Source organism: Sarcophilus harrisii, chromosome 3 (genome assembly GCF_902635505.1).
Source record: "Sarcophilus harrisii chromosome 3, mSarHar1.11, whole genome shotgun sequence".
NCBI classification, from domain to species: Eukaryota; Metazoa; Chordata; class Mammalia; order Dasyuromorphia; family Dasyuridae; genus Sarcophilus; species Sarcophilus harrisii.
The window spans coordinates 83,045,327-83,061,887 of NC_045428.1; the positions used below are offsets into that span (position 1 = coordinate 83,045,327).

Genomic DNA, 16,561 nt, shown 5'->3' on the forward strand with positions numbered 1-16,561 from the left:
AGATGTTTTTAAAAGATGGAAGACACTTGATCAAAAAGCAGCAGGGAAGGAACCAGTAGATAAGAAGAGTTGAACATTAACAAATAGAGGGCAGAATGACTGAGATTGTAAGTACTGGAAAAAACCAGGGGGTGAGTTCGGGTGCATAGAGGGAGGTTCCCTTGACAAGAAGGGCCACCTCAGTCCAGTAGCTGAGGAAAAGGAAGCGAGAGAAAGAAATGATATCAAAGAGTTTGGGGGTGAAGAGAATAGGGAAAGGAGCTTCCATTGAAAGGCCTCCGTTTTCTCAGTCAAGTAAAAGGCAGGTTCCTCAGCTGGAGGAGGAAGGAGAAAGTTTGGAAGAGCTTCTTTGGGGATTAAGAATCATTCTAGAAGTAACAAAAGATCCTTTTCTGTCTGTGGTAAAGGCCTGGTTGAAGTTGGATAACATGAATTTATAATGGACTAGTTAATAGTTATTGAGACTTCCTCTGGATCTATTAAGCAGCCTTTTATTCAAAAAACAGTAACATGGAACAGAAGTGTTTGTTAGGTGGTATTGCCATGAAGTGTGCTAAGTGTTGGGTTACAAAGAAAAAAAGGCTTGCCCAAAGAGGTCATCTTTGATGGGGGAAGATAACATCAAGAAGGTTCAGCTTCAGGACAAATAGAAAATAAAAGCTCTGGGAGACGCGAGGGATCTGTCAGGACAAATGTTAAATCCCAATGACCCACCATCTTAACCTCAGGACTGGAACTTGTGACTTCCCATCTGTCACCCAAGCAGTATAAGAAGCCAAGTTCTCAGCAACTGTGGGATCAGAAAGAATCTGGGCTTCAAGAGGGCAGGGATTAATATCTAGCAAGACCGGGTGTACATTACCTTTTGGAATATGGCAGTAGAGAAATGGAAGGAAGTCTGACTGGGCTTTTTTGACTGGTTCTGCGGGTGGGCAGGTGGGGGCAGGGAGGAGTAGTAAAGACTTACTGTAAAAGAACAACTAGATGGTATAGTGGATAGAGCAATGGTCCCTGGAATCAGGAAGACAAGTCTTCCTGAATTCAAATCTGGCCTCAGACACTTATTAGCTGTGTGACCCTGGTGACTTCACTTAGCCTAATTTGTCTCCAACTCTTAAATGTAAACTGAACTGAACAACAAAAACTATGTGATAATTTACACATTTGTGTGTTTTTAAAAGAAGTTCTCAATGATCTATTTAGGTTTCTCATTTTGTCACAGGACTAAAATAATTGCAGAAGAAATTGTTTTTACTAAAATAAACTGAACAAATGATCGCATTTACATTACATTCAAATGTGAAAACATGGACAAATTTATGTATTAAATTTGGGTTGTGATGTGGGGAGTAAATGCAATAAACATGTTCTCTGAGCATAATCAGTTTATTAACAGAATGATGGATATAATGTTTACAAAGTAAGTCAGTATATTAGAATGCTGTCTTAGGGATGAGGGAAGGGGTAAGAAGGAGAAAAAAATTTGGAACTCAAAATTTTAAAAGAAAGTTGAAAACTATTTTATGTAATTAGAAAAATAAAATAATACTGAACTTTAAAAAATTATATATTGGGGAGGACAACTGATCATCTCAATAAAGCTAACTCCAATGAGAAGGAAAGGAATCTTTTTTTTTTTTTTTTTTTCTTGGACATATAGGAAAGGTGGAGGCGAGGAAAGAGGAAATGGGGAGGATGCAGATTGGCATTCAGGTGTGGCTAATTTATCCCTCTGACAATTAAAGAATATTAAAATTGTTTTATGGGACTCACCTGCCTTTTGTAATATTAGGGGATAAGAACTACCAAGTTTGATCCCCCCTTTCTCAAAGATCAAGACTACCCTAATTGCACAAGGAAAGGAAAGGACTGATGACTTTTGAGAGGTTTTTGAGCAGATTAAACTGGTTGAGGCTTACAGAAAACAATTAGATGTCCCAGGGGCTAACTGACATAGCCTGAGTGATAACTTTCCCTACCTTTCAACTACTTGCCTGAGGTTAACTCCAGAACTGAGAAATGTGGCTTGACTGACAGGATGGAGAATGGAGCTAATTATAGAATAGAATCAATTATTGAATACAGAATAATTTTAATTTCCTCAGTGATATCATAAATTTGTAAAAATTAACATGTGGAAAGTACCCTCTATGAGTTTGTTTATAGTAGTCTAGTGAAAAATATTTTAAGTAATATATAAGCTAACATTAAAAGAAATCAGTGGAATAGAGTACTAGATTACATGAAGCTATCTTCTAAAAGCCAGTTTCCCCAATTTTTATTAGGGTTTATAGCAAATATCTTTTGTTTTAATACAGCAGTTAACATTAATCTTCACTTTAAGGCCTCAATTAAACCAGTTCATTAAATTACATAAAAATGAAGAATTATAGGGCATACCACTTTGAGGTGGACTGATTCTGTTCTTGAACACAAACTCTTTAGGATGGATTTAAGTAGTGTTGTAGCCAAGATGGTCCTGGGCTGTTTCACACCACTTGAAGAGGGTCTCTGTCTGTCTCTGACAAGAGAATATGAACCTTATTTTCTAGGTGGGCTGCCAGCGTGTTTTGAAGTTCTGATAGGAAACCTCGTTCAGTGTTGCTATGTTCACAAAGAATGACATTTATCCCTTGGGCAGCAGCATCAAGGACATCATGGTGTGACATTTCACCTGTCAAAAGGGAGAATAACACTGATGAAGCAAAACGGGACAATTAGGCAATCCTTGGTAGACTCCAACAGCACAAATGGACAGATCGCAATGCCTGGAAGGATCCATTAGAGGCTGTTGTAGCCTCCTTTAGGAGATTAAAGACTTAAGATATCCTGTAGCTTGGAGAGGCTGTACAGCCCACACAGCAAGCACTTAATCAATGCTCTTTGCCTGGTCTTGAATCCCAATTTCATCTTCAGTTGGTCTGGGGAGACCTATCAATAAAGATGGGACATACCCACCACCTTGGAAACTACAGGAGTGGTGTTCCTCTAGCACTACACAGGCAGTTGTATGCTTTTGTTCCCGCCTCTTGTAGTACTGAGAGCTGCTCTGTGCTACATAGGTGGGATACTTGTTTTACTATAAGTAAACAAGTCTATCTATCCATGTGTGTTTATTATATGTGTCTGTACCTATCTGTATATATCTAATTATATAACTTTATCCAACGTTCTTCAAGTTCTTAATACATACTTTGGGGATTTGAAAGTGAATTTATTCATTACGTTTCAAATCAGAAATAAAAAATTATGTACATAGATTGAGCCAGGAACCAAATGACCACTTTCATGTCTGTATTTTAGTTTAAGTAGGCCATTCTTCCCAATCTCGACCTAGTCCTTGAGTAATTTCATTGTCATCCATGGTATTAAAAATATCACGAGGAATGAGAGCCCCTCCAAATTATGGATGCCTGAAAACTATGGGAGTACTTATGCCCTGCTCTGCTGATAAGATGTACTTTCATGCAGAGATGATCCGGATGAGAATTGTATCTATAGAATTTTGTGTCACTATACCCTTGTTGTATATCCTTGTGTTAGGGCAAAGTAAACTTTGCTTTTAAAAATATTATCAATGATTCAAGAGTGTTATATCTCATCTCTAATTTGAATCTGAACAGGATTCTGATATGAGCCTCGCCCCTACTGAAGTTAAGAAGGAGGAATATAGGAGAGAAAAACAAAAAGACATGAAAAATAAATATAGGTAGATACTAAAATAGGATTCAACATTATGCCTTTCACATTAAAATACCAGCTTTGTGGAAAATACAGAAAAATGAAATGAGCCAATGAAAAAGTCGGTTTTAAATGAAATGAATTCTAAGATCCTTCTGCCTCTAAATGTTAATGACTGAATTTAGTTATAAAAGACAAAAGCAAAAACTGGTTGAAACTGATTTGATAATAATATCTCCATCTTGTGGCCTTTTATGGTACTGTTAAACTTTTTTAAAGTCCAAGTTCTTTTTAAAAAAACATACACAAGCATCTCTTATGTGCAAGGCACTAAGATCATAAAAAAAAAAAAAAAAAAAAAAAAGTAATGATTTACATTAGACTATTAGAACAATGACTTTACTGGAGAAGATATGTATATTGCACAATAGGTATACACAAAAAACACAGAACACAAACACATGAAGATATTACAGAACTTCTAGGCTGAATAGCATACTTTCTTCCTTTCTGTGGTTTAAATACCAAGAAGCGATGCTATCACAATTTTTCATCTTCTCCCTGACTTTTATTCCTCCTCCTGCTATACTCTTTTCCTTTCCCAATCTGAACTTTTCACTGGACCAGTTCTACTCTATTCTATCTAATACTATTTTAAAATTACTCTCCAGTTTGGAACTACCAAAGGGCTATAAAAAAGTGCACATCCTTTGACTGGCAACACTACTACCATGTATCCCAAAGAGATCATAAAAAAAGGAGAAAGGCCCCACTTGTATAAATAGTTATAGTGGCTCTTTCTGTGGTGGCAAAGAATTGCACATCAAGGGAATACCTATCAAGTGAGGAATGGCTGAACAAGCTTTGGTACATCAATGTAATGGAAAAGTATTGTGAAATAAAAAATGTTCAACAGGTGGATTTCAGAAAACCCTGGATTTATGAACCGATGCTGAGTGAAGTGAGCAGAACCAAGAGAACACTGTACACAGCAACAGCAAGATTTTATGATGATCAGCTTTGATGGACTTGGCTCTTCTTAGCAATGCAGTGATTCAAGGAAATTCTAATAAAAATTGGCCATCTGAATCCAGAGAAAGAACTACAATTTGAATGCAAATTGAAGCATACTATTTTCACATAAATTTTTTTTCTCAGATCTAACATTTCAACATATTTAACATGTATTGGACTATCTGCCAGCCAGGAGAGGGAATGAGAGGAAGGAGAGGAAAATTTGCAACAAAAGGTTACGCAAGGGTCAATGTTGGAAAAAATTACCCATGCAATATGCTTTGTAAATAAAAAGCTTTAATAAAAAAATTAAAAAAAATTTTTTCTTTCTCGTGGTTTTTCCTTTTTTCTGATTCTTCTTTCAAACTATGACCTATGCAAAAAATATGTTTAAAATGATTGTACATGTATAATCCATATTAGATGGATTGGGGAAGAGGAAGGGAAGGAAAGGAGGGAGTTTATAAAAGATCCCCAAATCTTACAAAAATGAATATGGAAAACTATCTTTACATGTAATTAGAAAAAAAAAATACTAAATGGGGGAAAAAAAGACTCTCCAAACCCTATGGAAAAAAGAGAAAAGGCAGCTGGCAGCACTAAGTTTTAGACAATGCACTCTTTTAAATTCTTACTCCTGCTAAGAAGGCAGCAGGTAGATAGAACTGCCAGGCTTATGTTCTGACGATGGCTTGTTTCTGAGACTAGTAACCCCATAATGGCCCCTGTACATCAAACATATTAAAACGGATCATTTTTTAGTGATAATGTTCAAATAATTTCTTCCTTCCACGATTAACATTAGCTCTCCTGCCAGCTTGAATGCAGTTGTTTTTGCAAAAACAAGTTATTTTGAACTATTTATTTAAGGCCTAAATAGGGGGAAGGAAGAGATTGCAGAATAGAGAGAGAGAGGGACTAGAGCAAGGATAGAGGATGCAACGCATACCTGTAAGATAAAGATCTGCTTCCACACCCTGAAGAACACTGCTCCCAGAACCAGCACACAAGGCTACTACTTTGATTTGTGATTCTTTAAGAAACAGCAAATAAGAAACAAATGTTCACTTTTATCTTAATAATAAACTCAGCATCAACTATGAATCCATATACATTATAGACTATCTTTTGATCTCCCCAGTTATAAAGTAATGTTTGTTTTTTTTTTTTTTAAAACATGAATACAATTAAAGAATATATATGCATAATTTTCCTAGAGTTTACATGATGGGACCCACAAAAGCAGAAGTCTATCTCTTCAGAACTGAAGAAGAAATAATCTCTCAAGTATATATACATATATATATGTATATATATGTACACCACTAGCTTACTCCTTCAGAATTAGAGAAAAAAATAATCTCTGCCATGTAGATACACAATGAGCCTCTTAATAATAGCCTGACCACCTTGTGTTTATAAAGTAAATCATAATTTTCAAAGTACTAGTATACATCATCTAATAAATCTTTCCCCAAGTTTACCACAAAATTGTAAGGTAGGAATATAAGGCATTTTGGTTTTAGAGATGAGACCGTTGGAAGGATAACTTTTTGAGGTTAGTGAATCAAATGCAGGTATCAGGACTAGAAGCCAGGTTACTAATAAGAACTGCAATGCTGCAAATCACTAATAGAGAAATGTAAATGATGCCTAATTGGGAAAAAAAAAGGCCTCTAATAGGTTTTACTTTGAACTATTAATTATAATACTTTGCAGCCCAGAAGGTTGTTGGTTTTTTGGGGGGTTTTTTTGATAGGTTTGGGCCCATTTTCTTTGAAAATTTAACCTTCACTAAGAATTTTTTTTTTTAAATAAGGAAACGGCCTCAGAGAAGAAAATTTATTTGCCCAAGGTCATATATATACTAAGTCGGGGGTTCTCAAATTATGGCCTGCAGGCCAGATGCGGCAGCTGAGGATGATTATCCCCCTCACCCAGGGATATGAAGTTTCTTTATTTAAAGGCCCACAAAACAAAGTTTGTTTTTACTATAGTCCAGCCCCCCAATAGTCTGAGGGAGAGTGAACTGGCTCCCTATTTAAAAAGTTTGAGGACCCCTCACTTAGTAACTAAGTGATGGAGCCAGGATTTAAACCTAAGTTTTTTTTTTTAATTTTAAATACAGAATTCTTTCTATCATACTGTGTTGTCTAGAACTAATGGGTGTGTGCACATGGTATCTCTTATGCATTTATCATATTCTAACAAATTGTATTAATCTATGTATGTTATCTAGAGTCATAGATTTAGAACTAGAAAGAATCAGAAATCATTTAATACAACTCTTTCATTCTATACATGGGAAAACTGATACTTATACAGTTTATGTGAGTTCACACAGAGGCAGAATTTGAACCAAGCTCTTCCAATTAGAAATCCATTCAACTAAAATATCCTCCATAAGATTTAAGGCAGCGATTCCAATAATCTTGTAACGGACAGAACCATCTGCATGCAGAGAGGGAACCACGGAAACTGAATGTGGACCAAAGTATAGCATTTTTACCTCCATTTTGTTGTTGTGTTCTGTTTGCTTGTTTTGTTTTTGTTTTTTTTCTCTCGTGTTTTTTTCAAGAATTTTCTTAAGTAAATTAAAATGCCAAAAATCTATAATACAAAAATCCACTCACTGGGCCTCAGGCTGAAAATCCTTTAATTGTTTCTTGTGGATGGGTTTAACCTACAATTCATTTAAAGCAGACTTTTCTTATGACTACTTCAATATAAGTGTTTAATTCCCAAAGTCCTGGGAGAAGCCAAGAGAGAGAAGCCAATGTCAGTATAAGAATAACAGAGTAGGTAAAATCACCACTATCATTTCACTAAAGTATATCCAGAAGTGTTAAAATTTATTTTAACTTATCACTCATTTTAAAAACCATCATCCACGAGCTAACAGCAAATCTTTCATTTTTTACTAGGACAAATACATCCAAGAGTTTCAATATTATTTTCAGAGAAATTATTGACTCACCAATCTTCCTAGTGCATAAACTGGCATTAATAAAACATACATGTTATTTACCTAGAGTCCTCCCTACTCCAAGAGCTAGGCGAACATGGGATAGTTTTAGGTGACCTTTGACTCGTTCAATCATGGTTGCCAGGGAGACAGATTCAGCCAATGTGCATAATCTTCCCATCCCAGTATTCAGAAGCAAGGGCTGAGGAGAAACAGAATTTTCAAAGATTGCAGGTACTCAGATGACTATTAAGGTATATTCTTAAGATATCTCTCTTTGAATATATTTTCCAGAAAGAAAATTAAGCTTTTACAAAAGAAATCGCTAGTGCTTATGTCTTTAAGGGTTTATCCACATTTCAAAATGTATTTGTGAAGTGTACATTTTCCCTTTCTAGCAGAATGTAATAGACAGATTTCTCTCCTGCCCTCTTCATATCCATCATTTAGTAGATTCAGGAAATGAAGTGCTATCTATATGGAAGAAGTAGTATTATTTTTCTGTTCTGGGCCTTGTATAATTAATTACCTGGTGACAAATATGATTGTATTTTGCTATTTATTTTTCTATGTAAAAATGGGAGGTAGCTTTTTTATTTATGAAGGCATACATTCATCATAGTGAGTATAGGAGTACAGATGAGAATAGTTTTCAATTTTCATTCAACTCAATAATTAAAACTTATGAATGAGAAAAAAGAGACTGTAAAGTTACCCATGCATATATCCTGTAAATAAAAGACTATTAAATAAAAAAAAAAAGACAAAAAAGAGAAACCCATATTACTATTTTGTCTCTTAGAAAATTAAATACTAGTTAACTAATAACTCATTAATACAATAATTTCTATAGATATTAAAAGTCATCAACCAAAACTTTGAAATGAAAGAAAACAACATATTTTTCATTACCTTCTCCAGGGACAGAATCTCAGTTTTCTGATAAAGATGACTATTTTCAGAGAGAAAAGCCACCACTCGAAGCAATGCTTTCTGGGTACAGTTCAAACTGACTCGAGTTTGCTCTTCTCCATTATTCCTGGGGGAAAAAACACCTCCAAAATTTAGGATAAGCACACATTAAGTATATACTTGACAATATAACTACTGAAGAAATTACCTCAGGAAATCATTTTAGGTTCACTAAAAACCAAGCATGCAGCCTTCTTGCCTCTACCTACTCTATTTTCCTTCACTTTAGCTGAAAGTGTCACCTTTTTCATAGTGGTAGTGTTCCTCACACTCCAGGGCAACTATTTTAGTGACTTTGTTTTAAAAATATATCCTGTGATATTATGATACATCATTATACAAATCCGTGCCCACTAGGCTCTTATGCCTGTACAGTACATGGCACATAATAGGCACAAAATAATTACTTATTGGTTTATTAATGTTGATAATTAAGAGAACATGGAGGATTGCCAGTAGTATTTATCTTTTCAATCGATTCCAAAATGTTTCACTTAAAATTTTTTTATCTTGAAAATTTCATTTCCATATATGTCCTTCAACTCTCACCAACAAGTCATATAATGGCAAAGAATTTTTAAAAAAGAAAGAGGGGGCAGCTAGGTGGTGTAGTGGATGGAGCACCAGCCCTGAAGTCAGGAAGACCTGAGTTCAAATCTGGCCTCAGACACTTGACACTTCCTAGCTATGTGACCCTAGGCAAGTCACTTAACCCCAATTGCCCCAGCAAAAAATAAATAAAATAATCTTTAACAGGCCTCTTTCACCTTCTTTAAAGAGACAGAAGGCTATGGATGTATAATATTACTTATAATTTTATACTTTTTCAATAAGTTGTTTAATTTTGTTGAATTTGTTTTTGTTTTGAGGCAACTGGTTTTGTTGAACTACAGAATTCTTTGCTCTGTGGGATGGCCCTTTTACATAGGGGGAGGGAATGTGCATTAGGGTTAAAAACAAATTTAAAAAATTAATAAATTTTTAAAAAATCATCATCAAAGAAGACCAGAAAATCTTAAGTAGGGATCCATGAAGGCATTACTAATGAGTAAAAAAGCAGTGTTAAAATGGGCCATTCAGAAACAGTGACTTTCAGAAAAAGCTGGAGTTTACTGGAAAACCACTTCTCTGATATTTATCTAATTGTCACTCTGAATATCATGCAAATTTGCATTTTCCACACTGTATTTCAATGTGTCAGACAATATTCCTTGAAGTGACTAGGCACTAGATAGTTAGGTGTCCTTATTCAAAGCTCCATAAAAAGCAGGCATCCAAGAAGTTCAAATTGTTACAAGTTATCTGGGCAACAATAACAGCCCCTTTTTCTTCCTTCTCCCATGACGAGGATTTAATGTTCAAATGAATATAATAAGGAATTTTCCTACTTAAAAGTTACTATCCAAAAGACCACTTTTTAGTGATAACATCGTAGAGGCTTCAGTCTTTTTAAGAAGCCATAATGTGAGTCTTGACATTTCTCAAGAGTACAGAGACAACAATTATACTTTTTATACAAAGGTATCTGTGACACATAGCTTGGCATGCCTTGTTACTTTTTATGATGCTTTCAATTAGACTAAGTCAGCCTCTGCTTTTTAAAATGTCCAGCTGGAAATCTGGTTGTGGAAGTCAGTATTTTTTGGAAGTGGGACAATAAAGAATCACAATGAATTTCTGGGCCCTAGCAAAACAGACCTCTATATGGTGTGGTATTTAAATATTTTAAATTCTTGGGAATAGAAATCAGAAAACATGATTTCTTATATTTATTTCATGGTCTGTTTGTACTTTGGAGTCATTCTATAAAAATCTATTCCTCTTAAGACCCTCAGGAAAGTTAGATGTGTGTATAATCATTCTATCCAGGAGGAAATGATTTAATTATTATTATTATTTTTTTTATTAAAGCTTCTTATTTTTTAAAATATATGCATAGACAATTCTTCAACATTAGTCCTTGTAAAACCTCGTGTTCCAATTTACCCTTTGTTCCTCCCAACCCCCCGCCATGTGGCAAGTAGTCCAATATATGTTAAACATGGCAGAAGTGTTACAATTTAATGATTATTAAAATCACAAAATAATTCAAATTAATGAGTGCCACAAATATCCTGAAAAAGTAAATAAGTAATAAAGAAAGACATAATACCTAGCAAAAAAGGTAGTTATTGAAACTTCCGGTATCTCTCTCACTGCAGACATAAACTTGTCCATGCTTGGGGTATCATTTATATTAAACTCTACTCGATGGGTTCCTATTGTTGGATAGCTAGGAGATTTTGAAGGATGTATTGGGAGAGAGGTACAACATCCTAGGAAAAAAGTGCAGAACACTGGAAGATTATTACATTAAAAACAAAGACATTCTACTAATGTCTCCCTGAAATAGCTCATCTTGGTTTGGTGCATGCTCTGATACGTCCTCCTGAGCTGAGAGACTAAATGACGAATATCTACAAATGTTTATATATCTAAGGATCTGTCTAGTTAAGTTCAGAGAAGTTCATCACCAAATTGGGCAGGGGAAAATGAATTGTTCAGCCACAGTAACTCTTGAAAATTATGTATAAAGTTTAGAATAGTTGTAGTCTCAGTCAGTTGGGGTAGTAACAATATCAATAAAATCATGGAGCCCTTAAATGCTTGAGTACTTAAGTATGAAGATATACAAAAGAGTATGGGTGCAATAAACAACTTTAATAAAATACTAGTAACATACAAAGTTTCCATTAAGCTCAGGGATTCAAAGATATTAAAAAATGTATTCATTTTCAGAATGCTTTTGAAGAGCAGAAATATCTGGAAAGAAAAAAGTCAGATTTTTCTGCAAATCTAATTTAAACAAGGTAATTTGTGAAACTTCCTACATGTTAAGTCATTTATTAGAATTATTTCTTGGTGTACAAGGACATAAGTTCTAAGTACCTGTGGGCAATCTGTTGTCCCAATGTATACCACAGTATCAGAATAACTACCTTCCTCTAACAGAAAAATCAAACATTAAATAAAGGAATCAATTTAAAAGTAGAAATACTATCTTCTTTACCTCTTCAGTGTAAGGTTGAAATTGTTGCATTCTCCCAGTCTCTAGCAAAGCATTCAATAAATACTTCTTAAGTGAATTATGTAGGTTGTTGAATATATTCAAATCATTGCTTTATTGGGAATAACCTTTTTTCATTTTTAAGTGCAATTCAACTAGTCTACTTCATTAACAATTTTTTAAAAAGATCTAAAATGATCAAAATTTTATCTTTCTCCTACAACTGTCAAAAGCAGGCAAGTTGTAGTAAGGGAAGTTACAGTTAGAAAGGCCTTCCAATTTTCAGAGGTTTGTGAAGGGAAATTTAAAATGTCAAGAAATGAGAAAATTCTTACCAAGCCCTTTTGCTAACCAATTGTTGACTCCTTGAGGTGAAGCATCATAGGCAGTATGTGGAGAGTAGATGCCAATTCTTTTCTCCAAAGCCCGGATAACCAGACGCTCCTTCCATGTTTTCCAAGTTATATGCTTGAGTGGTCGGAAAATAGGCGGATGATAGGAGAGGATGAGATCTGCTTTCATTTGGATCGCCTCCTCCATCACTTCCTCGGTCAGGTCATTTGTTAGAAAAAGTGTCTTCACAATATGGGGTGGGCTTGGCTCAACCAATAATCCAACATTGTCCCAATTTTCAGCTAATGAGAGTGGGGCAAAGTCATTCAATGATGAAACAAGAGTTTTCAGATCCATGAAAGGACGTAAAGGACAACTGACCAAGAACTGGAGAGCCTGGAACCTTCTGCTGACCAATGACTGGGGAGCTTGGAACTTCAGGGAAAGCAAGCGTACACAGGATAACAAGAACATGAAGAGAATAGGTGGAACACAGGATCTGAAATCAGAAAAACAGAAAATGGAAATACAAACCACACTGTATGTCTATTTGGCTTGATGCCCTGCCCCCTCCTCTTCAAGGCCCCAAGTCCCACTGTCTTTGTGCGGCTCTGACCCATGACCCTAACCCAAGAATCATTCCCTCTTTTATACTACTACAACTTTAATTATCAATAGTATCTTAGCATTCAGAGAGATAGTATGGCTTAACACGTTATTACTGTATTTGGAATCAAAACACCTACATTCAAATCTTGTCTCTGAGACTGTGTAATCCTAGGAAAATTGATCTCTCTGAACCTTAATTGCCTCATCTTGTAAATGGGGAAAATCTCAGTTAAACTCATTTCACAGGGTTGTTGAAGCTTAAATGAGATAATGAAGATAAAAGCACTTTGTAAATTTTAAAATTCTACAGAAATGTCAAGTGTTATTTAGCATATTCTACTGGGCATTATTACTACTGTCTTTTTATGTATGTTTTATCTTCCTAGTTATAGACAGGAAACCATTTGAGGATAAAATCTTTTGTGTCCCTTCCTAAGGCCAATTGATGACTGAAAAAAATAGGTATGCAATTCATATTCATGAAAGATGGTACTGGATCAAATGGATCTATGCTAGTAGCAGATAACTGCTTTAAAGGAACTGGAAACTTGAGTGGATGCCCATCAGTTGGAGAATGGCTGAATAAATTATGATATATGAATGTTATGGAATATTATCGTTCTGTAAGAAACAATCAGCAGGATGATTTCAGAAAAGCTTGAAAAGACTTGCATGAACTGATGCTGAATGAAGTGAGCAGAATCAGGAGAACACTGCACACAGCAACAAGATGATCATGTGATGATCAACAGTGATGGACTTGACTCTTCAACAATGAAGTGATTCAAGGCAATTTCAACAGAATTGTGATCGAGAGAGCCACTGGTATCCTAAGAGAATTATGGAGACTGAATGGTGACCAAAGTATCGTACTTTCATCTTTTTTGTTGCTGTTGTTTGCTTGGGTTTTTTTCTCATGGTTTTTTTTTCCCCTTTTTGATCTGATTTTTCTTGTGCAGCATGATGAAAATGGAAATATGTTTAGAAGAGAGGCCTATGTTTAACCTGTATTGGATTGCTTGCTATCTAGAGGGGGGAAAATTTGGAACGCAAGGTTTTATAAAGGTAAATGCTGAAGACTATCTTTGCATTTGGAAAAATAAAATACTTTTTTTTAAAAAAGGGGGTAACTCTGTAGCATCTCACTCAGTAAACTCCAGAAGCTCCCTCTGACCTTCAGAATCAAACATAAGGTCTTATGGCATTTAAAGACCTTCAATATGACTTCTTCCTATTTTTTCAGTGTTCTTGGACTTGGTTCCCATGCACTCACTCAACAAACCAGCCAGAATGCTTCCAAACTCCCATCTGCCTTTGAACTGGCTGTGCGCCACTGCTGCAATGATTTCCTTCATTAACTCTGACTCTTAGATTCTTGGACCTTCCCTCTAAGGTTGCCTTCTATTCTTTAAAAGTATCTTGAATGTACCTTTTTTTTTTTTTTTTAAACATATCACTGCCTCCTTTAAGAATGTTAAGTTTGTTAAAAGCAGGGACCCTTTTGGATCATTTCTTTATATTCCCATTGTTTTGGACAGTGCTCAACACATAATAAACACTTAATAAATGCTTGTTGATTATTTTAGACATGTTGAATCTGAGCTGGTATCTATGCTACATCTAGTTCAAGCACTGAAGTGCAGAAGAGAGACTTATGGCTATCTATCTATCTCACATCCACCAGCCCCCATTCAGTTCTGTTGGTAAGACCCATCTATTTCGCCTTTACACTATCTCTTGAATACACTATCTTCTCTCCTCTGACACTGCCAACACTGGTGCAGGCTCTCATTCCTTCATATATGGACTACTGCAATAGCATGATGGTGAGTCTGCCTAAAGTTTCTCCCCCTCCAGTTCATCCTCTATCAACCATTAAAGTGACTTTCCTAAAGTGCAGGTCTGACCATTCCACTGATTTCCTGTGGCCTCCAGGATCAGATACAAAATATTTTGTTTGGCATTCAAAATCCTTCATAATCTAGTCCCTCCTACCTTTCCAATTTTCTTCCTTCCCAACATGTACTGTTCCATCCAGTAACACTGGCCTCTTGGCTGTTGCACGATTAATACTCTCTATTTGAAAACTTCCTCTGGTTTCTTCCATGCACAAAACACTCTCCCTTCCTCTTCTCAGACTACTGACTTCCCTGGCTTCCTTTAAATCACAACTGAAATCCTACCTTCTATAGGCAGTCTTACCAACTGGTCTTAATTCCAATGTCTTTCCTGTTAATCACTTCCTATTTATTCTGTATGGGGCTTGCTTTGTATATATTTGTTTGCTTACGGTTTCCTTCATTAAATTTTGAGGTCTTTTGCCTCTCTTTGTGTCCTCTGTGCTTAACACAGTGCCTGACACAGAAGGTACTTAATAAGTGTTTACCAATTGACGGGGATACAGTAAAACATAGGAAGGGGTTCAGAACAGAGCTTTCATACATCTCAGTAAGATCAATGTCATGAAACTATAAATGAAAGAACATATAGGGAAAAAACATGATCAACAGTATGATATGCTGCAGAGAGGTTCAAAGAATGAGGACCAAGAAAGTCCTAACATTTTACAATTATAAGATTATTGGTTAGGTGGCAGATAGATGGCACAGTGTCTGGAACACTAGCTCTAGTTCAAATAAAACTTCACACATTTAACACTTATTAGCTGGGTGACCCTGGGCAAGTCACTTAACCCCAAATGCCTTGCAAAAAAAAACCCAAAACAAACAAAAAGGTTGTTGTTAACCAGTTTCAGCTGATTAATGAAGTCAGAAACCAGAATGCAAAGGAAGAAGAGGAAATGAAAATAATAGCAATCTAGTTAGAGGTAATTATTTCATTCAATAAACATTAAATTCCCATTATGTATAAGGGACCATGCTAATCAACAAGAGAGCCAGATAGGTACAAGATACAAAACGAGTATGATATCTATACTCACAAGATTATTACAGTCTAGCGTGCACTGGGGAAGGAGGGAATAAGACATTTAGATGTTTGAATATAAGACAGTAGAATGTGAAAGCAGTGAAATATAAATACTGAGTGAAAGCATATCGAAGGCATTCAAAAGTCTCTTTCAGCAAGTTTCTTCCGGCCCTATCAGGAAGGCTTAGATAAATTTGAACACAATAAAAGAATTGCCTATTGGTGAAGTGCCCTTGTTTCCATAACTATAATTTCACAACCAATTTCTGCAAAGGTAGGTGAAGATTTTATTCTTAGAATCAACCACAGACTGATTTCAGAAAAGCCTGGAAAGACTTACATAATCTGATGGTAAGTAAAGAGAGTAGAAGCTCATAATGCTTCTATACCACCTTCATTGAAGCTTTTTCATACTCACTGGAAAAAAATTCTTTCCAATCCTTGTGAAACCTACTTTCACTGGTCACACACTGAGAAACAATTAAACACATCTGTCAAATATGCCCAGTTTGTGAAAGGGCTGCTAAATACTCCATCCTGAAGCCTATTTGCAGGACGGGTACAGACTTAGGGAAGGACTAACAGATGGATTTTACACATATGCCCCCTTCTCAGGGGCTTCAACTGCTTTTGTTGTCCCCATTATTAATTGGGTAAAAGCCTTCCTTGAAGGCTCAGGTTTTTGCTAAAGGAACTCAAACCTATTTAATATTAATTATTATCTCCATTCTGCCTCTCATTCTCTCTACCCAATGCTTAACACTCTTTAAATATTAAGGCTTTTGCACCCCAGGTCATCCTAGTGCTCCCGTCACTGTATATAATGCCACAGCTTCAGACACTGTCCCCATCCTTTCAAGGAGACAAAAGCTGGTGTTTTGGGAAAAATATTCCTTGGCATTATTCCTAGGAAAAGCTGTGTGGAAGAGAGGCATCCATGATAGCCTCATCACTCCCTCCCCTCAGCCTTCCTCAGAGCAGGGTTCCTAGCTACTGTCCCTACTAACTCCACT

At 35.8% G+C, this 16,561-nt stretch overlaps 1 protein-coding gene across 4 annotated transcripts in view; it reads right to left on the reverse strand.

Annotated features, from left to right (window-relative positions):
• Positions 1–1,610: 1,610 nt before the first annotated feature.
• The window catches only part of NIF3L1 (NGG1 interacting factor 3 like 1), a 29,304-nt gene continuing 14,353 nt past the window's right edge, over positions 1,611–16,561 (reverse strand). For all 4 annotated transcript variants that reach the window (XM_031958363.1, XM_012546315.3, XM_012546316.3 and 1 more), the window contains exons 2-7: positions 12,014–12,510; positions 10,785–10,947; positions 8,573–8,699; positions 7,724–7,862; positions 5,645–5,728; positions 1,611–2,674 (exon numbers count right to left, since the gene is read on the reverse strand). In XM_031958363.1, coding sequence (XP_031814223.1) covers positions 2,490–2,674; positions 5,645–5,728; positions 7,724–7,862; positions 8,573–8,699; positions 10,785–10,947; positions 12,014–12,485 — 1,170 coding nt within the window. In that variant the 5' untranslated portion in view covers positions 12,486–12,510 and the 3' untranslated portion in view covers positions 1,611–2,489. The remainder of the gene's footprint in view (positions 2,675–5,644; positions 5,729–7,723; positions 7,863–8,572; positions 8,700–10,784; positions 10,948–12,013; positions 12,511–16,561) is intronic.